Raw genomic sequence first — 22,262 nt, forward strand, 5'->3', positions numbered from 1 at the left:
CGTAGTCGCACAGCAAGCCCGGATAGAGCCATGCTCCTCCGCGATTATGTGAACGCGATAAACTAGCATCGCGTACTCCAAGCCGCGTACTACAGCACCGCACGTTGCTCTGGTGCTGTGGTGTTCTAGGGGGCACTTTTTGAATCGTTCTTGTTATAAATCGTGCAATCATTACTGCATCGGCTTTTATTTCTTATATTAGCCTATATAAGCACTGGACAAAAAAAAAAGGCATTCGCCAAACATTTTGCGCTGAAAGAATCAAACATACAATCGCAATGACATTAATGAAAACAGGGGCATGTCGCATGAATATAAATATATGAACGCCTCCTATGGAGGTTTTACCGGACGCCGAGCAACTGTCACGAAAATACTGAGGGCTGAGCCTAAAAATGCTAAGCATTCTAAAGAAGGCAGTGAATGCACAACAACGAGCAATACACTGCTAGGGAAGCAGCCTTGGTCCTTGCTTTGCAGCGTTTACTCCTCGTCCATCCAAAATGTAGCATAATGAGCCGCCTGGCTCAACATAATATTGTTTTGCCTTGCATCCGATCGCCTTTGGTTATACCGCCGTGGTGACACAGTAGTTATGGCGCTCGGCTGCTTACCCGAAAGATGCAGTCAAATTTTGGTGGAGGTGAAATGCTAGGGGACCGTATAGTGTGCTCTGCTAATGCTAATTAAACAACCCCAGGTGGTCGAAATTTCCGGAGCCCTCCACTACGGCGTCTCTCATAGCCTGAGTCGTTATGAGACGTTAAACCCCTATAAACCATAAGTCGAGCCTTTAGTTATCAAACCGGAGTGGTGAATTCCGACAATCGCATGTATAGAAACATTGGAGGAGAGCTCCTTCTTGATGGACAGAATGTCCGGAATTCGCTTGCCTTTCTCCTGGCAGTGCGGAGAGTCGCCCTGAAAGCCGCACTCAGGAACGTCGAGTGGTGCATTGACCCGAGTTCCAGGCCAGTGAATCTCTGCTCCTGGTAGGTACTCGAACAGCTGCCGCACCCCCAGGAACGTAGCCACCGGCTGCAACAGGCATTAGTGACAATGCATGGCCTCTTCCCAGCGGGCGTTGTCTTTAAAACAGCGAATGATGAATTTTAAATGCGAGGTCACATTATATAGCTTGTCTGCCGGTGTGGCTTATCAGAGTTGCGCTGCTGAGCCCAAGAGGTGACGCAATGGCTGTACGTTTACATAGGGCCTTTTTTTCTTTTACATAGGGCCTTCAAGCCAGACAAGCTTAATGGCGCTTTTACTTCGGCCTCCTCAGCTTTTTTGTTGTAAAGTAAAAATTGATTGATTGATTGATTTTGTGGTTGATTGATTGATTGATTGACTGAATACTACAGAGGACACCGTCATCAGCAGGCACAAGCAATACAAATGTGGTTAAATAGATGCTAATTTTGGGCTACTTGGTTGCAAATATTGATGAGGTATAGCGGGAGAAGACACGAACGTGTGTTTATCCCGTTATCACGGCCGCATAATTCCACGCTACAACACCTCGTCAGTATGAAATGGAACATCTATTCGCATCCAGGAAAGACATTTACTTGTGTATCGAACTTCATACTCACTTCTATATCACCCTCTTCCTATCGCTCATCAGTGTACCTTGAATACGCGACAAAATATTAATGAGCCAATTTGTTCATAGGAAAACTACTTGCATAAAAAAAAGGAATGCATGCCTCTCATCTGCAGTTGGAGAAAAATAGTTGGTTCCACGTTAACAAGGCATTACCATACTGCTTTTGACTGAGCATGCTTTACCAGCTTAATCACTTCAAAAGCGCACTGACGAGCGAATAAAGCAAAGTATGAATGATTTTCAACAATTCTTGCATCTTTCGCTGTAAAACTGTTATTAAGCGCTGACAATGAGAGGCGTTGAATTTTGATTAATATTTGGAATGCCGTATTTCCCTGGAGCGCATTACTATGGCGTGACTGTGGGCTGAAACGAGACAGAGAAACAAGAAACGAGCAGTGGCCACTGGAATGACATAGTGATGGCTCCTTGGCAGACACTTTTGCGGGAAACTCTTACTGCGCGAATGAAGTTCTACTTACCACCATTACACCTGTATCCGGGTCCAGATCATTGAGCGTGTAGTCCGCCTCTCGATCTCCGTTTTCATTTATGGTGATGTCGCCAGTCAGTCCTATCACAAAACAACATGACAGGAGACACTCGAATTGAGGAACGAAGCACGAAGACTACAAGAGCCTGTGTATTTTTCTAGAGATTTGTGTTTTGAAAATGCACTGATTATCTATTGAATACGGAGAGTACAATACTCATTTATAGCTTATCTTCCTTTTTTTTTTTACGGAAAACTCTTATTTTTCTAGCAACAATTCTAAATAACCTCTGTCCAAAACACATATGCGAGGTCATTGTCTGAAGAAGAGTGAAGATATCAACTCGCCAAAAGTCCGGTTAAATTAATATTTCTGTTCACAATACTCATGCGCCTGCTACTCGCATTAGCATGCCTTTGATTTTGGCATGAACATGGTCTGGGCAATGAAGAAGACAATTTTATGACGTAGTTTCAACTATTGTAGTTTTAATCCCCTAGAAAGATGTTTGCATTAATCTTTTCCTCTAGCGAGCTGTCTACGTGAGAATTTTGGAGTGTTCTTATTTGTAGTAGAAGTTGAGTAAAGAAGTGCAACTTAAGTGAGCAACACCACTTCGTTTAATTAATGAAACTTTCTAGTTCATGCTATCAGACAGTTTAGATGTGGGAGAGAACGAGTTTATTAATAAATATTATATTCTCTTCAAGTATTTGCTCTCCATCAGGCGTTGTTATGTGGCGTCACTCATCATTCAGCGTGATATCTGATAAGAGGTAGCGTGACACCCGCCTATGAGAATCAAACAAGTTTTGAATCGCTTTGTCGAGCAGCTCGATTGTGCATACAAAGGGAAATAGAAAGTGACTCTACAAGAGCGTCACGTTGCGAAGGGGAAGTTTACTGTGTAATACAATACGAAATAAGTTCATTTACCTAAGTCCTTGGCTTGGGATCTTCTACTCTTATCATCTGGGGGGGGAAAATATTGTTCCACTTTAACAGATTTCTTTCTTCAACTGTGTAACCGCATTTCAACTGGTATATTTTGAATATGTTGCTGAGAAAATGTTATATGCACAAGGATTCATTTAAACAATCTCTTGTTTTCTGGGTTGGTTGTACCTTCACTGATGAGTGATTTGACACGTCATTCTTTTAAAAAGGGGCCAAAAAATACACGGCAGACAGAGAAGACGACACGGGACACCCACGTAGGCGCACTAACAACAGATGGTTTATTCCTTGTCGCACGGAATAAACATATACGGGCAAGTCAGGGACGTTATGAAACTAAAGTCTGAACCGTCTTAAACATACATGAAAATAAATCACAATAAAATACCGAAGCCTTAATAAATACCCTATCTGTAATTACATGTTTAATACGCTTAATTACCGATACGCAGGACATTTTCAGTAGGTATTTAAAACTTTATAAATGACTCATGCCCGGAAATGTTGGATAAGCGAAATTTTTTCAACGGGAAGTTGTTTATGATCGCGATCTTTTGATATACCGTAATACGCTTGCATTTTTTAGCAATTTATTATCAAAACCGCAACCGATTAGTTTTTATGGGAATCCTAACTACCTGCTGTGAGCGCAGGACAAATTTTAGGAGAAATATTTTGCTACGCATCGGGAGATTAGGCAGTTCCCATCAATATGTCTAAAAGAGTGTCTTACAATAAACCACACTTGCCTCATAACTACTTTCAAAAACACACCCCATTGGTTTTCTATGGCAGTCCTAATTACTCGGTGAGGGCGCTGGCCAAACTAAAAATAAGGTTTTGGTACGCATCAAAAGATTAAACTATGCCCATCAATTTTTTCATAGCAGTTTCTTGTAATATTGGACAGTCGCGTAATAATTAAAGGGGATGTCCAAGAAAGCTGGGCTTTTTTTTAAGCTCACCAATACCCGCTGCTTCTATATCAAAAAAAAAAAAAAATATGACGCATTTTCTTTTCTATTCTGCGTCGGCCACATCTTAAAGGGGCCCAGAAACACAATCTTAGTTTACTGTTTTGCCTGTTGATTGCATACAGTGAGTTATAATGGTGCTATTAGCGTCAGTAATACCGTGTATATTCCGTTTTTTAATATTTTAATGACCTCCCAAAAACAATTTCATGGCTCTGATGGTGTCGCCACACAGTGGCGGGTTTTTAGCAGCGGATATGACATCACCTGGCGCGAGCTTGACGATCGGACAAACAGTAAATATACTGCAAATTGTGTGAATAAACGGAGACATATTTTGTCACCTGTCTGCGTTTTATATTAGATCAACAAAAACAACTTTTTTGTCTTAGATAAGAGCCCTGCAAAGCAAGTAAAATAAAAAAAATCTCTGCCTCTCCCGTAAACGAGAGTAGAGTAAGCATGAAATGTTTACGGGCCTAATGTCATCTCGGTGGACACCCGAACCGCACCGTACAGGAAGGGAGGAACGCCACCACCCGTTCAGCGCGATGCCTTGCCATTTGAACGCAAGGTTTTTTGAGGAAAGGAAATGGCGCAGTAATTCTCTGCCATCTCGGTGGACACCCGAACCGCACCGTAAAGGAAGGGAGGAACGCCACCACCCGTTCGGCGCGATGCCTTGCCCTTTGAACGCAGCGCTTCTCCCCCGGATCACGTATGACAACGAAGTATAACGTGGCATTTATGTGCTTTTTGCACGCGTTATTAGAAATCGGAAATTATAATTCCGTGCATTATCAAACCCACAGCTCCACTGATATCTTGATAAACATTGAGAAGGCACTGGCAGCAGTTATTTTTTGTCTCGTTTGGAGACCGACCGGCGCTTGCATGCCGGTCGCGTAGGAGGGCTTAGAGAGTCTCGTTAAATCTCGTTGTCTCGTACGGTGCCCGGATGTTCTCGTTTCAGAGCCCGGATGACTGGAATTCAGTGCCCGGATGAGTGGATTTCAGTGCCCGGATGAGTGGAATTCAGTGCCCGGATGACTGGAATTCAGTGCCCGGATGAGTGGAATTCAGTGCCCGGATGAGTGGATTTCAGTGCCCGGATGATGGCTCTCGGCCTCGGCGTGACGTCACCACACTGCCGACAACGGGGGCTAAAAGCATTTCATGCTTAATACACCACCAGGGGCGCTCTGGCATGGGAACGACGCTGCCAGTCTCAGCAAGAACGAGTTACAGAGAGCAGGCAACAATGGAGTACAAACTTCCGCGACGTGCTCTGGCTCGCTGTTTTGATTGGTTGCGCCAGGTGCCGTCATTGGGAGAGCGAAATAGGAGTGGGAAGCCCCGCCAAAATCGAGTTGAGGGCAGCGTTTGGTTTGCTTGTATTTTGAAATTTCTTCACTGAATAACTCCCGTTCCGGTGCATCGATTCCTGTAATTATTTTTAGGTCAGCATCTGTGTGACATAAAGAACCCACCTGAAGTATAGCCGGTATCCCCCCAAGCAGTGTTTCGCAGCCTTAACGCATGCACCTCACAGCAGTCGTACTTTAAGTTCCCATTTCTGCTTTCGGTTCGATTTCGCGTCTGCACCCAGGCTGAATTTCATTCAATCGGGCAACATCACTTCGTATTAGTGGGCTCACATTTTTGTGACGAGCGTGCGACACTGCTGCCACACCATAGGAAATGGACGCACCACTGGACGTTCCCCACAATGTATACCCCGATGGTTCACGAAGTGAACGGCGGAGATGGTCTTATGGGTCGTTGCACTCAGGTGACACAGGCAGAGAAACTGCCGTCAGACGCACTGCATAAAACACCACACCATCACCACAACCACGACCGAGAAGGATACTTCTTTTTGAGGCGGCGAAAAAAGAAACTTCAGCGCGCTTCTTGCCTGCAAAATACTCGTGCATGTCTAAATTTAGTCTATTGAACTATATCCAGGACAACGCAATGCTGTGTTCGCATTTCCCGAAACTGTACATTACTGCATGCAATCGCAGATCGCTGATTTACTTCGTAATGCTTCCGTAATGCACTTTCATACGCGCATTTCATGGCGGTGACTGCCTGCTTAAAGTCTTCGGCCGTTGTTAGGCCCTGGCCCGCCCACCGCGCACTCACCTGCCTTGAAGGTCGTGTTCCACAGTCTCCGCGCCAACGTTCTTCCATCTCTCGGATCTCCCCCATCGGCTAGGGTTTCGTTGAGAGACCAGGCGTACATAAGAACGCTGTCGTAGAAAGCCGCCACAACAGGATTAATCTGCAACGAGAACAATATACTTATTTTGGTTTCGGGATTATGCAGTTCAGGAAGGTTTTGATATCTCTAAAGACACACGGTAGGGAGAGAGGGGGCAGTGGTTTCATTTAATTTAATTTAATTTCATTTTAATACCTTGAAGACCCACCGGGGGTATTACATATGGGGTGGGTACAAAAAATCAAGTTGAACAAATGTTAAGAAGCGGTCTCTAGCAGCTTCGGCGAATGTGGGTGGGCACGTGTGATGGTAGCGATGTCGTTGGAGAGGTCGTTCCAGTCTACAGAAGCGCGGTGAAAAACGCTCTGCTTTCATAAGATCTCCAAATCCAAGGCACACACGGGAATTACAGTTCCACTAAGATTACCTGCTCTTTGATCACTCAAATTTAGACACTCCGCTTCGAACCTTGGCTGTCACTGTGGCTAACCTGCAGAAGTTGACGAAGGTGGCGCCGTCTATGAGGTAGGCCGTCAGCTTTTGGTGCCATTCTTCAATTTGCGGTTTTATTCTATACAGTAATGTTTTTAGTGATGTTAAAAAGTCGTTTTGTTTGCCACAGGTTGCGAGACAGTCTGCTAAATTATACTTTTTGCCCAATTAATTCATCAGATTTTGATACATGGGCTCTATGTCGAGTTTTGTAGCACACCAGATTTTGATATACAGATTCTTTGTCTCATTTTGCAGCACATACACCATGTTCTCGAGACTGACACCTGTATATCGATCTATTAGTCTCGTAACAAGAGAACGCGGAAGATTTCGTTTATGAAGCATACTGCTAATGCGACGGTTTTTTCGCTGGATAATGTTCTCTTACTGCTGTGATGGTAGCAGAGCGCTCTGATCAGTGCCTCAGCTTTTAAAACCTTCATTAAATCCTTATTCCAGTTAGCACTGGACGAATTGTAGACTGTTAGCGAGAGATAGATCACTAATGACGCCGCACTGAGCGTCGAGGAGGTCCTGCGACAGAGACACCACAGCCATCTGGTCTGTCCTCTGGTTCGAGGCGAGCCAGTCGGGATAGAAGGCTAGGGATAATGGGGAACTGAATGGTAACCGACAAGGAGAAAAGGGAATGCTCCGGGTGAGGATAGCGTTCGCGGTATTTCGGGTATGCACGGGAGGGACGCAGACAGCTGAGGAAAGAGCGGACGTTGTCTTTTCTGTCTGCGTCTGCTATTGCTTCTGTCCCCTTTATTTTTCATTCTTTCCACTACCCTACTTTAGCTTTCATGGTTTAGAATGCTGCCAGTACGCCGGAATGGTAACCACCAATCTCGATGTCCATTCTTGCCTCTGCTGGCAGCCGTTGCATACTTTTTTTCTTACGCAATAAATAAGCACAAGAGTTCGACAACAGAGGCAGTGCAGATTGCGGAAATACTTTACACAAATGTTGGAATGAAAGGCAGGTTCAGTTTACTTCATTTTTATTTCTATAAGAAGATGCCAGAGCGGTTCTTTCCATCCGCAGGCGGACATGACAAAAAATTTGGTGTTGGGCTCGACAATTGAATGTATTCATCAACAATTTACGCTACACCTTCGAAGCCTTTATATCGCATCCTGCGAAATGAAAAAAAAAAAAAACCAAACTGCACCGCTAAGACTTTCTGTTGCCTCGATATTCTTTATTGTAAGGTTTGAGAAGCATTGATATTTTAGGCTCGAGGAAATGGCGCTGGAGTGCCACGCAGGAACTGAAGCATGCCAACCAACTTTTGCTTTTTCCTGCAGACAGCGATTTGACGTTTTCAAAAAAGAAAGGAAAACATGGGCCATGAGGAGACCTTATTTTGATCCGTAAAATGGGGTTGACTGTGATTAAGAACGGTGGGTGCTATGCTTCACCTAAAGGCCAGCGTTGCAATCGACAAATTACTACTAAACAAATATGCTCAGGACAGTGAATAGCAACACCTGAAATAAATTTCACCTGCGTGCGGCTATTCAACTCATATGAGCGCTTACAATAATCAAAATGTGCTGTAAAGCGTTGGTAATGCACTAAACATGTAAAAATAACACAATTTTTGGGAGATTCACACAGTTTGCCAAAATACGACATGGAGTGCTGTACAACCTATCGGACAGATGGGAGGTACAGTCTTTGCCAAAAGTAACAAGGCTGCGCAGTTGGCTTCTCAGTCATGTTTTAAAGCTACTATGCCAGCCCTCAAGCTCTAAATCTCTGTATGGTAAGGAGGACCCCTGTCCTTACTTTCAAAGGACTTTTTAATCTCTTGGGAAGCCGTAAGGGCTCTACTATAGGAATGAGAAGCAGAACATGCAGCCTGGTTACTTTTGTAAAAGACTGTAAACCTGCCGACTGGCAAAGCGAGCGCATCTAGTTCGCTGGCAATGCCTTTGACTTTATTCTTGAATAGATGAGGCTCAAGCGCACCACTACCACGTTAAACAGGCTGCAGTATTTGAAAATTCGATGCAAAAGTATGAATTTAATGGAAGGCTCTCCCACCGTCAGAAATAACTGCTGTCAGATCGGGCTGAAGGATTGCTAAACTCGCCTGCCGAGCCGCTGCTAGTATAAGCTAGTGAATTTTAAATAGCAGAAGTATGGTAGTTCATAAGCAGGATAGTTGTTTCCAGAAACACCTGAACAAAAGTTCAATGCGAAAAGCAAATTGAGTAAAAGAAAATTAGAGAAATAATACTCAAAAACCTCACCTTGTCTGCTGAAAGGCGACGGTTTTTTCTAGGCGAGACGGTGACAGAGGGCATTAGTGGATGCAATCTTAGTACAACAAGGATACACTCCTTGTTTGTTGTAGTTTCCCGAACTATTTGCCTGTGCTGTTGCTGCTGTTATGAGAAGGTAACGCAAGGTTCGTGGTAGACATTCTCAAGACCTTCCTATTAACGATGCGACAGCGCACCTTGCTTCACCCTATGCAAGGTGCCGTCCGCATAAAATCACAAGTGATGGAAATATATTGACGTAGATAGCTTATTTATGGGCAAACCTTAAAACCATGGTCGAAAAAAAATTGTTTTAATCGTAAAATTCGGACCTCTGTCTTCCTTTCTTCTCTCACTCCCTCCTTTATTCCTTCCTTTACGGCACGCTTCGGGTGTCCACCGAGATATGCAAGACAGGTACTGCGTCATTTCCTTTTCTCTAATTTCCTTTCTTCCAAAACCAACTTTCAATTTTTCGTAAAATTCGCTCGTTGACTGAAGGGAATTGACGTCACCTTACCGGAAGTGACGTAATTTCTGGTAAAGCATCAATAGCTTATAATGCCATCGCATTGCCGATACCGGAGGTAATTAAGTGTTCATATCATTTTTTTTGCTGTTGTCGATATTATTCGTTAACAATAAGGATTGAGTTTTGAGGATAAACTAAATTTTTCTTCACTTTCACGAGGAAACATGTTTGCAGTGACGGGCTGGACGAAAGGTTGCTTACTTACGTCATACTCGTAGATAGCAGAGTTGTAGTTGTCCTTTGCATACTTGATTAGTAAGGCCACGAAATTTCTGTAGTCCAATGTTGTGGGAACTCGCACACGAACCACCAGCAATGACTGGTACATCAGTTTAGCCACCTACAAATAGTGAAGAACAAAACATTTTTGGGCCTCGTAATAGCCTTCTCTTCAGGCATTTTTGGACTAAATACCATCATATGTAACCAGCGGACAGAAATGAACTACATGAAATTGCTTTTTCCTGATACGTATTCCAGCCGCATGGTATCCCATTTAGTCTCATTCGAGACGGCTTAATGGACCCTGAGGGAGTCCATATAACTTTTATTCGAAGTCTCCTTGCTCAAATTCGGCAAGGTGGTCAGAGTTGTCACGCACTGACGTCCGCTTTGCGTGGATCACCATAACGGGAGCCTGCCTATCCCGTTTGGGCACCTCGGTTGATGCTGCCGAATTGCACGTACTTACAGCAGCGAAAACGTTTTGGAATGGAAGGTCGCTCCACATGACGAGCGGCACAGTTTGGCATGCGACAGAGTCACCCGCCTTTGGAAGAAATCTTGACGGAGCGAGAGTTGCCAAAAATAGAGAGACCCGCGCAATGATTACGCCACTCGGAATGGCGACGTTGACGTCATGGAGTAGAGTACGCCCCTTGCTGACCCTCTGGTCGTTGAACCGTGTGAGTGAACCTCAACGCTTCCAGAGATCCATGCTATTCTTCACCGCCCTTCGTGCAGCTTGCAAAGCCAGGGCTGTTAACAAAATGTTTCCCAGGAGCCGACCCTTATGTTGTTTACCGCTATGGGCATCAGTGCACTGAGGTGCGCAGATAAGGCTTGCCAGTTAAGGCTCATCTAGCTGCCTGATGGAACTAGAGACACACAAACGATGGTATAGGTCTTCGCGGTGAACATACTGAACGGTAAAAAGCACTTGAGGATTATGCTGAACGTCTTTCGGCTGTGCGCAAGCGCGTAGCAGTCGTTCGTTCAGTGCTATCCTCTCAGGGTGTTCTCATTCACAGTGTCAATCTGAAGGATGTTCCTGACTCCGTGATACAACTGCCGTTGATGGCTCCGTAGAGTATGGATACTCAACCAGCTCCATTTCCACCACTCCCAAAAAGAGAGCAGTGTCCTTAGTGGAGAGAGTAAGCTTACTTGCTTCCCGCCTCCCCAGAATAGAAAATGGTTATGGTTTATGGGGACTTGACGTCCCAAAGCGACTCAGGATATGAGGGACGTCGTAGTGAAGTGCTCCGGAAATTTCGACCACCTGGGGTTCTTTAACGTGCACTGACATCGCACAGTACACGGGCCTCTAGAATTTCGACTCCATAGAAATTCGACCGCCGCAGCCAGGATCGAACCTACGTCTTTCGGGTCAGTAGCCGAGCGCCATAACCAATCAGCCACCGCGGTGGTTTAAAGAATAACGATTAAAACGAACTGAGACATAGACAGTGGCGTTCGTCGAACGAGAAAGGAAATTCGTCGCCCGAGAAAGGAAGCGGTAGTGCTTCCAATGCTTCTTTTCTGGCATGTCGGGAAGTTTAGATTGGGAAAGTTATTTGATTGTTATTCTGGCTTGGCCAAGCAATGCTCCCGCTAATGTAGGTTGTCTACTTGAGGTGGTGGTCAAACATCCGTTTCACAAGAATTTCAATACAAAGAAGCCAAGCACCACGCCTCTCGAAAAACCGGCAGGTATACCCTTTGGCACTGGAGATCGAACCCGCACCTCTTGCACGCTAGTTGTATGCTCAAGCAACTAGATCGCAGCAGCGATTTTTTTTTGCATTATAGCTGGTTTAGACACACAGCCAAAGGGCATAAACACATTAAGCTCGACGCTAGATGCTGAGAGCAGATTCGTAGTACAAAAATGAGAGCCTTTTCACAGAACCGAACTGCTCCATCAGGAGAAGAACGTCATCAGGCACCAAAACAAAACTTCTTGTACCCCTAGCTCACGCAACTCGGGCACTTTGTTTTTAAGGAGTCCCGCAGAGGTTGATGTTGTAATAGGCTACTGGTGGGGTTAGAGTTGCTATTTACAGTCTGCATAAAACACCAATAGCGTCTAAATAGGCAAATAAGAATATCATTGCACAACGCTTCTGTCTGTAGCAGCTTAAAGGACCTCATAATGAATCCGCTGCGAGTGGCACTTGGATGACGGACTACATGCATTGTTCATAGTGCGCACGTTCGTTGGCGTACTCTGGAAATTCGAAGAGGACATGAAGGACAGTCTAAATTGTGCCGCAGTTGTCACAATACGGACTGTCTGCCCGCTTCAAAAGGTATCGTAGACTGTTCGTAAAGTCAAAATTAAGACGAAGGCGATGATGAACACTTGATAACCCCGCTGTACATGCACCGAACTTGAATTCGGTTTCGTTCAAAGAAGTCATCTTGCAGTAAACTATTGCGTTGCAACCCTCTTCAATGACCGCACTTTTTTCTAGCATCCTTCTTCCATCTTTGTTCCCCTATTTCCTTCCCTGCGCAGAGTAGCAAGTGAGCGAATATTCACGCCGGCTGAAGTCTCGGTTTTTATTGAAGAACTCTCTCGCTCTCTTTAGCGTTGCAATTGCTTCCCCGTAGAAACACTGAAGTATTAATTAAATGCCGGAGCTTAAGGCAAAGATCTGTGGCCTTGAAGAGCAGACGCACACATTCCGCGCGTGCTCATCACAATTTCTTACAACAATGCGGCTTCCCCAAATGCTGTGCTGGCAAAGAGGTCAGAAAATGTTGTAATTACACACATCTGGTTCAAAAGCTAGGAGCCTAATCCCTATGGGTGTTAGCGGCAAGCATTTCTTTATTGTTCACCGCCGCAGACCCCAGAATAGGAGCGCGGCCTCGCCATCAGTCAATAAAAAAGCGCTCAGTGTACTAAGATTTCTGGAAAAGCGAAGCACTCAACTCCTCAAGATACAAACAAGCCCTTAACCCCCACTCATTTTCTTTTTACCGGCAACTTGCCCGAAGGCAACTTAAAGAAAAAGGGTCTTTACCCTCGCTGATGTTATAATTTTTCTTACTCTTTTAAAATATTTCTGTTGAGGGACCACCGCTGTAGTGGACGATAAAGTCTGTACGCTCTGTACGCTCTTTTTTTCTCTTGACGAATTTTCTACTGCATCTTTCTGCTGCAATACTTGGATGCGCAGCAGAAATTTTACTTGGTAACTAATCCTGGATGTTACGTAATAACACAGCGCCTTGATCGAGCTTTCTCAAGAGAGCATCAGGCAACAGTGAGAAGGGAGCGAAAGACGTTTAAACAGATGAGTGGAAAAGTCGCTTGCCTCATGTGCTCGTAGCATGCGAAGGAATTAAGGTTTTTTTATTTAGTTTATTATGACCAGTTTAGTTCTGCGTTTCGTCAATATGGAGAGTGCCATATCGAACGGCGGACGGTGTCTGGTTGCAGAAGGCTTATAACTCCAACATTTGCGACGGTGATGAAAAGTAATAACAATGCCAGCATCTTATTCCCTGTTGGCTGCGCGCAAAGATTGCTTGAGGCTTTTTATAAAATTCTAGTTCGATCCGTATTCGAACCAAGTTTGAAATCGGGAAGAGTGGACCTGGTGATCAATACGGATATAACTAAAGCCGCAGCCACATAGCTGGAACCGCAGTAAAAACTTTGCGATCAGGCAGTAACGACACAGTATCTTTTCTTCACGAAAACGCAGGGATGGGGCGAAGGCAGGATCATATTTGAAAAGATGGTCCTTAAAGAGAAGTCAATCTTGTATGGTACCACACTGCGAAAAAGCCTCAGGTATAGTATTTGTTTCTTTCTACGCCAACTGCAGCATAACGTGACCCAGATTTATTCCCTGCATCGGTATCGTTATCGGAAAAGGAGCCTGCCTTCCTTGTTAGCTGCTGTTGCACGATGTCAGCGGTAAGCGATGAAGTGTCGTGCGACGTCTGCACGCCATAAGGAGCACTCGAACTGTGATTTATCATGTTGGCTTTGTTGAAACAGCGGTCGAAATACTGGAAACTATCTATATTTAATTCTATTTATATCTGTTGATTCTTTTTTTCTCTCAAACTTTTTCAGGAGGCCAAGTCACCTGCAAGCATAAGCCGTGACTCTAATTCGAGCGCTGTCTGCTTTACAGAAAAATCAGATTACAATTTGTTTGTCTGCGTTTCTGACGTATAAACAAAAATGCCGTGTCGTCAACTCACCCGGTTCATCCGGTCGTTTTGTTTGAACCAGCTCAGTCCACTCTGCTCGCTCTGGCTTTCGATGAGGTTCACGTTTATGAAGACAAATTCTCCGTTGCCCATCCCAAGGCCGTGGGCAAGGATCAGGGTCTTCCTCACCACATCCGCATCGCACAAAATGATGAACACTGCGCAGAAAAGCACAAACGCGCGTACCCATGTATTACACGTGAGACGTCACAGGTGACCCGAAAAACTGCACATTTCACGAGAGCCGTCTGCTTTACGCTACAGACTTTGAACGTCCTCTGTGCTGTCATCGCGGTCTGAACTGCAGTGACAGTGCAACATTAACCGCAAACGCTTTAAATGTTTCACTTGAGTGCAGTGGTGGCGACAGATCAATAAAAGCGAGCGCGGCAAAGCTTGACGTCATGGCTCCCTTTCCGAAGTCGAATTGCTGTTTGGTTCAGTCCCCTCAAAATGCATTAGTATATAAGTATAATGCGCAACAACTTAGACAGGACACAGAAAGAAACACATACAACAGTTCACGAGCGCAACTACCAACTGTTTAATGGGGCGAAACAACGACAGCATATATACAGAAAAGCAGCGCATGCGTAAAGGTAGAGCAGGCACACACATCACAAAGACCGCAATTTTATAAAAACGAATCAAGATATGAAAGTTGAGCATCATAGATGCTGTCGTTGTTTCGCCCCATTAAACAGTTGGTAGTTGCGCTCGTGAACTGTTTTATGTGTTTCTTTCTGTGTCCTGTCTAAGTTGTTGCGCATTTCACTTATATACTATGCAGAACCAACTACCCGACAACACGCTCTTCTGAAAATGCATTAGCTTTTCCTACTAGGCCCTTCAAAAAGCAATTCTTTCGCCATCGATACTGATCGTTGTGCCGAAGCTTACAGGAGGAAGTTCTGCAACAATTTACTCTTGGACCAGTACTCTTTTCATCGAATACAAATGATGCTTTACGCTGTGGCAAAATGCTAATGTTTGCACGCGACATGACTGTCACAGTTATGAAATGATGTCGTCCAGAGTTTAAAACATTTAAAATGCCTTTACACTGAAGGAAATTGATTATTAACGCTTCGAAAATTATACGCGTCGTACCTTATTCGGACTCATTGTGTTGGAAGCCATTATTGTGTTGGAAGTAGAAATAATAACACAGTATTTGACTCAAACTCCGTGGTTGTGTGCACTGAAAAGTGAATCAAGCACGACTTTGGGAATCTGAGAGACTGCATCAGATTTATCGGAAAATCGGGGACATAACATGATAAAAAAATGGATCAGCATTCTGCTTTGGAAGACGCGTGCCGTGGTACGAACACAACGTGGTTTATGCATCTTTTTAACAAACTAAGCCACCCAATCCGCAGTTTGTCATTTGATTTTTTGCTCTGACTAAGCTTTTCGCACTTGCATTTTGTGTTGCGTATGCGTTTCTGCTTAGGTTATATCCAGAAGCGCTTATGAAGCTAGACCTTCACTCAAAACGCCATGAGGTAAGCTATAGCTGCGCTGAGTGCAGTTGGTGTGTGTCCGGGTTATTGGGAATTCGTTCGTTTTTGACTAACACCTTTGATATGGGGAGTCACCTGCCCTGACAAGAAGCCAATACTATCTCCGCGAAGCTGTAATCTGTATGCTTCAAGTTTTTTAATTATTTGAACGTTCCTATAGAGCGAATTTTTCTTGTCACTTGTTCATAGTTGCCCGCATTACTGCACAAAGAATCGCAGTGAGTGCTACATCACATATTGATATATTAACGGCACGAAACGTTCGTTAAGAACATGAAACGGTGAACTCCATCTTAGCAATCGGCAGTTTTATAACGTACAAACACTTCCACTGAGTTCGTTACATGAGCAAAGAAAACGTATCCTTAAGTATACTACTTGGTATCTTCTTGTTTAGCTTATGCACTGGATATTATAAAAAGTTTTTTTTTTCTATCGCATACTTACTCTATTCATTTTGTACAACCAGAAGTATTGTAGCTGGTAAGCGTGACCAAATTCCTGTTAATCCTGTTTATATGATGCGTCCTTTCAAATTTATTGGAGTCTAAATTTGGAATAGTATGCGACCAGCATCAAACAAAAGGCAAAGTATATTGGGTCTCTGATAAAGGAAAAAAAATTATTTGACGATCGCAACAAATTTTCATCAGAACTCCGCTCCACTCTTGCAGAAGAAGACCTAAAACACATTGTCAAAATTTTATTTTTGCGTAGGCCTCACTTGTGCGCTGTTATATTTATCGGTATGTACTAAACTGTGATGCATGTTCACGTGATGCGCGGAAATTGATAGGGCTATATATATGTTTACTTTTTTCTCTATGTAATAATTTCTTTATGGCGCAGAATACTAGCCAGTGGCTGCAGGTCTTAACTCATGCACCTTGTATAATTTTTATCGTCGATTGTGAAAATGCTTAAAACACGAAAGATTGTGTGGGACAACTACATAAAAGATCCAAAAAAAGCAGTAGGTACCTTGCCGGTGCCGACATTTTCACCTTCCCTGTGCGAAGGAGAGAACGAAGGGAACATGATGCCGAAGGTATTGCCTGCATTGGTAATAGTTTACGTCACAAGAACTTAATATTTGTTTAATTGAAGTCCAGCATTACGAATCTGGCGGTTTCTTAATTAACTGGAATGAGGGCACCGCAACCCATGAAGCGGGATTTGATGTTTTTAGGTAGCCTTGTAGGTCTCAGTTTGTTTTGAAAGCCCGTGACCCGCATTAAGGAACTAAGCGACTAAGAATCAGAAAGAATTCGGGAAAGCAGAAACCAACGCGGCGAGCGACATTTGCAGCATGAAGAATTGGTGAACGCCTTCTCAGACAGATAAAAAGAAATAAAGCGAAAAAAATGGAGGGAACAAAAGGAAAAGAACGTGGTCCCTCTTCCATCGTTTTCTTTTTCCACTCGTTCTTCGCTCTCTTAAGCGAGCGTTGTCTTCGAAAAACGCGTCTTCAGTGCACGAGAGAAGCTGCGGAAAGCACTGAGAAAGCGTCTTGGCACGGGTCCATTTCTACGTGAACGCGCGGCTGCACAAGCGGCACCTCCCCGCTCCAACCGCGTTCCTTTTCCCAAACTCCTGAACCCGCATAATGCCGCGTTGTGTCTAAGACGTCTGAGGCCAAGGACACACGTTCACTCGGCCGTCGGAGTATATATGCGCATGGAAGATATAGTTTAGAGCCCTTTGAAGAAAGAGAAACGAAAAAAAAAACTTTGCCGATTGTGTTTTTCTGAACAAAGGGGCTACTGCTACTGCGCCGAAATATGTGCAAAAGTTGTGCGGAATCGTTGGGCGACATTCTGAAATTTTCGGCAGTCAAAATCAATTCTGGCGTTTCCCTGTTATGAGTGAGGTGGCTGGCATGATACTTTCGTGCTGAATGAATAGAAAAATTCATTTGGAAATATTCAAGGATGCCATAGCTGAGACCGCTTAATTGTTGAACATAAGTTGGGTCAAGTACAAAACACTTTTCAAGCTTCTCCAGGCATACTCTGAGCCTCATACTTCGCAGTGAAAAAGCTGATGCAACGAATACAGGCGGCATTATGTCATCTTATATTGTGGTAATGGAGTAAATATGTTCTAGAAATTAAAAAAAAATAATGTGCTAATGACAATATAGTTATGCAAGTGAAAAAATATAGAGTCGATCTAATAGAGTGAACGCTTCGGTTGAAGGCAAGCCAGGACGCAGGCTGAAGGCTGCTTTAACGTATGCGTAGGTGGACAGTTAGTTGCATTGCCAGTAGTGACGCAGCATATATTATCGCAACACTCCACCATTTATACACGTGACGCAGCTAACCTTCAGTCAAGGCAGCGTAAAGGCCAACAGTGACGGACGTTGTTTTTGGTGACAACCAGAAATTTGCAATTCGGTAAGAGTAATTATTAAAAAAAAGGCCCCAAGACTGAAACTTCATACTCTGGCCACCACAAGTTATTATTGCGATGTTTCCACAAGTATGATTTGTAGAAACAAAATTGTTATTAATTTATTTTTATTGGGTTTATTGATAGAGCAATCCCCCCAAAAATTTACGCAGGGCGGGCACACAGAAAAAAGGAAAGACCTATCACAAAATCGAAAGACCAAACAAAGGGATCAGTAAAAAAGTCAAATGCATTAGGTCAGCAATAATTACAAGTTTAAAAGAGAAAGGAGCCATAGAAGGCAGTGCAACAAAGCTAATCAAAATACACCAAGGGTTGCTACAAATAAACAAGAACACATGTCAAATGTTCAGAGGAAATAATAATAATACAGAGCATCAAGTCAGCACTACTAACAATTTCAAAAATAGATGGAAGTACGCAAAGCCTAAAACAGAAAAGTAGTCAACCATAAACACTGTGGTTTGGTGTAAATGATGTCAGAGATTGCTTTAGAACTTTGTTGTTAATAATTTTATGCGGGCCTGTTACTGCCCTTCGGAAGAAATTAAAACTTAAAGCAATTACGCAAGACAAAGCTGTGATCGTAAGGCTGTGACGTTGTCTTGTAGCGCGAACTGCAGATCAAGATATTAGTCCGTAAAAATTAACAGGGTAGATCTTTCATTAACTGGTACAAGAATTTAAGTCGAGAGACATGATTCCTTTAGGCGATTGATATTAAACTAGCTCTATTAACAGGTCACTAACTGATGTGCGTCGATAGCTGTTATAAACAAAACGAAAGCCTTTGTGACGTGCTTTTTGAACTTTATATTTTTGAACGGATCCTAAATTATTGCAGTGTAATGCAATATAGTAAAGGCGATCGATTTCAAGCTCTCTTAGGCAGACTTTGGGAGTAAAGGGTTTTAGTTTATGGCTAAAAAAGATAAGTTTACGGTATGAATTATTTGTTACTTGATCAATGTCCTTACTCTAGTCAAAACTGGTGCTGAGTCACAGTTCTAGGCACATAATGTGAAGCACTGAAGGGAATAGTATTATCAAAATAATAATTAAATATAAGGGATTTTTTCTTGCTAGTGATTCTCACGCGGACAGTTTTTAGGAAGTTAATAGCCATCCTGCAGGCATCACGCCACGTGATGCTTTTCGGATAGGATGTTTTAGTATCTGATTATCTGTTATATATTTAATTTATGAATAAATCACACAGTCATTAGCGTGTGGTTTAATGTGAATGTCTCCTCTCAGCATCATTAATACAAATAACAAACAGGAACTGCCCAAAAACCAACCCCCAGGGACGCCAGAATTAACGAAATTGGTTTCGGTGGAATGATCGCCAAAAGTCAAATGTGACTGAGGGTTAGTCAAGTGTGCTGAAAAACAATTACTAATTCTTTTGCTAACTTGAAACGTGTGGAGGCACAAAATTTTTTTATTTTGTGTTCTTGCTTTGAAATCATGCGTACGAAATTGGAAAACATTTATCATCACATGGAATTCTCCTGGACTTTTTTTTGCAGTTTGCAGTTTGTTCTCCTCGGCAATTTCAACTTTAGTTTCACGATGACTGCGATGTCATAATTTGGTATGAGATCACTTGAGGCACACAAAAGCGGCAAAATACTTTTACGCTAAGCCGGAATGACAGCGAGTAAAGAACGAACTATTATATTGCAGTTTTTCTGAGCCTCACGTGACCTCACACATACTTGTAACATCGCAAACATCATTCTGCTACGGAAACCGAAACTGAATGGGAGATGAAATTCAGTTATGAATTATTTACTGAACGTAGACTAATTTCACTCCTTGACCCAAGCTTATTAATGTCTTACGCATCTTTCACACTACCCCTGAGCACCCTGCTGCCGCTGTCCGTCTCGTTAAACCTTTACAGAATCCAGGACCTCATTTCATTGCTCTAGCCTTCCTCAAGACGATCGATCCACATGTCTCCCAACTGCCCTCCTTCAAATGTTGCTGACATCTAAGTACTATTATTTCGTAGCGGGCACGGGGCGTCAATCATGCGTTATCCCCGTTTACAAGGGCCGTGCAAAACCTACAAGTGAGACTTCAAGTTACCAAGGTATGATGCTGGGCGAGTTGGCGGAGAATTCTTTTGAAACACAGCGCTGGCAGAGAACGGCCGAGAAAGAAGACACACAGAACACACACAATGCGAATGTGTTCTGTGTGGCTTTCTCGGCCGCTGTCTGCCAGCGCTGTGTTTCAAAAGAATTCAAGTTACCGCCAAGCGGCTGTAACATACGTTCTTCACAGGTTTTTATAGTGACTTTAATTGAACAGCGCCATCATAACCTTCTTCGAAGAGAATCACACCTCTCCACACCAACACGACTTCCGCCCAGGTCGCAGCTACTCTACAGCTCTGGCTACACTCACGCACCTCGTAAGTTATAACCTTGACAGCCGCACTTCTGCAGATCTGGTCCAACAACTTCACCAACGCATTTGAGGCCATCAACCACGCCCTTCTTATCAAGAAGGCGGTACTGGCCGGGATGCACGACCTCGTGTTACTATGAATTGCTCGATTTGCGATGGGTCACAGCCAGCGTGTTCTCTAAAACGGCTCAGCATCCGAATGCTGCCAGGGTCCGGAGTCCAACACTAATCCGTTCTCGGCCCAACCTGTTTTCCCTCTATGTCAGTGATGTTTTCCAGCCCTCAGGCATTTTGCTCTTATAATATGGGGATGATACGTCCATCGTCTCTCGTATTTCCTCTCCTCGTTGTTCCGGCCGCCTCCAGGACTACCTTCAGGATATCTTCCAATGGGCTTCTCTTCATCACCTTACAGGGAGCTACACATGAAGTGTGGTGCGATGCATTTCCGTGCCGGCCAGAGCATCTCTACGCCTGTTTACTCTCTGTCCAGCACTACAGTTCATGCCGTCCAGCACATTTCGATGTCCGGCGTCGTCTTCACCACTGGCCTGGAATTCTCTATGCACATCTCACATGTCGTGGCGACAGCCCGGCGTATTCTTGGTCTCGTATCGAGAGCGACAAAGCCTTGCGGTCCAGAGGCCTTACCAGCTCTGCACACTGCCATTTTGCTGCCCCGATTGGTGCTTTGCGCCTCTGTATGGAGTCCGCGGGGTTACAGTGGCCACAGCTGCCATAGGGCAAGGTTAATTGGAGAGACATGGGAGAGACCTTTGCCTTGCTGCTGCTGCTGATGAAATCCGCACCAAGTTCACCTCTCCCAACGAGTCGGAAGCGTGCAAAGTCTGGCCGCGAGCACCTTGTGCGCTCGGCTTGGCCAATGGCCTGATCCCGAGCTTCACTACACGACCAGGCTCACTCAGCTAAGGTGGCGGACCCTCGCACACCGCCACCGAGCAGCACGCTTTTACCTCATCTGTTCAGCACTGGATGGCGAACTCGACGACTCCTACTTCCACTACGCCATCAGGCGTAATAAACGTTCCTGGTAGCCCGAGCCTATACACGCCCGTACTGTCCACCATGAAGGTTCCGTTGTTCCGGCGGTGATAACAGACATTTCGGCAGTTCCCCAGACCTTGAAGACGGCCCTGCAGTGGTCTGGACGTCCGCTTAGGCTGCTGAAGGCGGTTGGTTCAAAACCCACCACGGGACATCCACTGGAAAAATGGGTACAAGTCTACCCCGGCCCGGCGCCCGGTTTACTCAGGGGTATCAACTAGGAGGAGGTTCCGTAAACCCCGCTTCGCCCTTTCGGGGGCAAATCCAGTTTCGGACACCTCAGCCTGTAAGGGTGGTTCGTGCTACTTGCACTGGCACATTGTATGCGTGCATGTGTTTTATGTGAGTGCACTTGTCTGTGTGTGCGTGTGTGTGTGTGTGTGGGTGGGTGTGTGCGTGCACGTGCGTGCGCGTGCGCGTGTGTGTGCGTGCGTGTGTGGGTGCGTGTTTGTGCGCGGGCGTGCGCGTGTGCATTCGTATGAGCTTTTGTTTGACTGGAGCGCTGCGTATAGGTTTTAAACTTTCTGTTCAGCCTTGCACTCTGCTTCACGTGCTTTTCATTCGTCTTTTTTTTCCCTTTTGTATACGCGAAAAAATATATTACGATAAAAATACGCTAAGAAACCTTCTCAAATGCTTTCGCGAAATCCATACAAACGGCATCTGTTTGTTTTCCGTTTCAGTGTTTATAACACAGTCTCGGGGTGCAAAGGAAAACAATGACAGACTTGTTAGCTCGCGAATACTGAACTTTTTGGACGACTGTTTTCTTTCGTAATTATAGCCTGCAGGGCATGCCAGGCAGGCTCGAGAGAATT

General features: G+C 44.3%; 1 protein-coding gene across 1 annotated transcript in view; it reads right to left on the bottom strand.

The window, feature by feature from the left end:
* The window catches only part of LOC149339646 (atrial natriuretic peptide receptor 1-like), a 98,831-nt gene that overhangs the window by 67,402 nt on the left and 9,167 nt on the right, over nt 1-22,262 (bottom strand). Inside the window, exons 4-8 of the mRNA XM_089550961.1 lie at nt 14,009-14,175; nt 9,768-9,902; nt 6,183-6,321; nt 2,092-2,183; nt 894-1,038 (exon numbers count right to left, since the gene is read on the bottom strand). Of these exons, the coding sequence (XP_089407087.1) occupies nt 894-1,038; nt 2,092-2,183; nt 6,183-6,321; nt 9,768-9,902; nt 14,009-14,175 (678 nt within the window). The remainder of the gene's footprint in view (nt 1-893; nt 1,039-2,091; nt 2,184-6,182; nt 6,322-9,767; nt 9,903-14,008; nt 14,176-22,262) is intronic.

This window comes from Amblyomma mixtum, chromosome 6 (assembly GCF_055824585.1).
Source record: "Amblyomma mixtum isolate Tamu chromosome 6, ASM5582458v1, whole genome shotgun sequence".
Lineage (NCBI taxonomy): Eukaryota > Metazoa > Arthropoda > Arachnida > Ixodida > Ixodidae > Amblyomma > Amblyomma mixtum.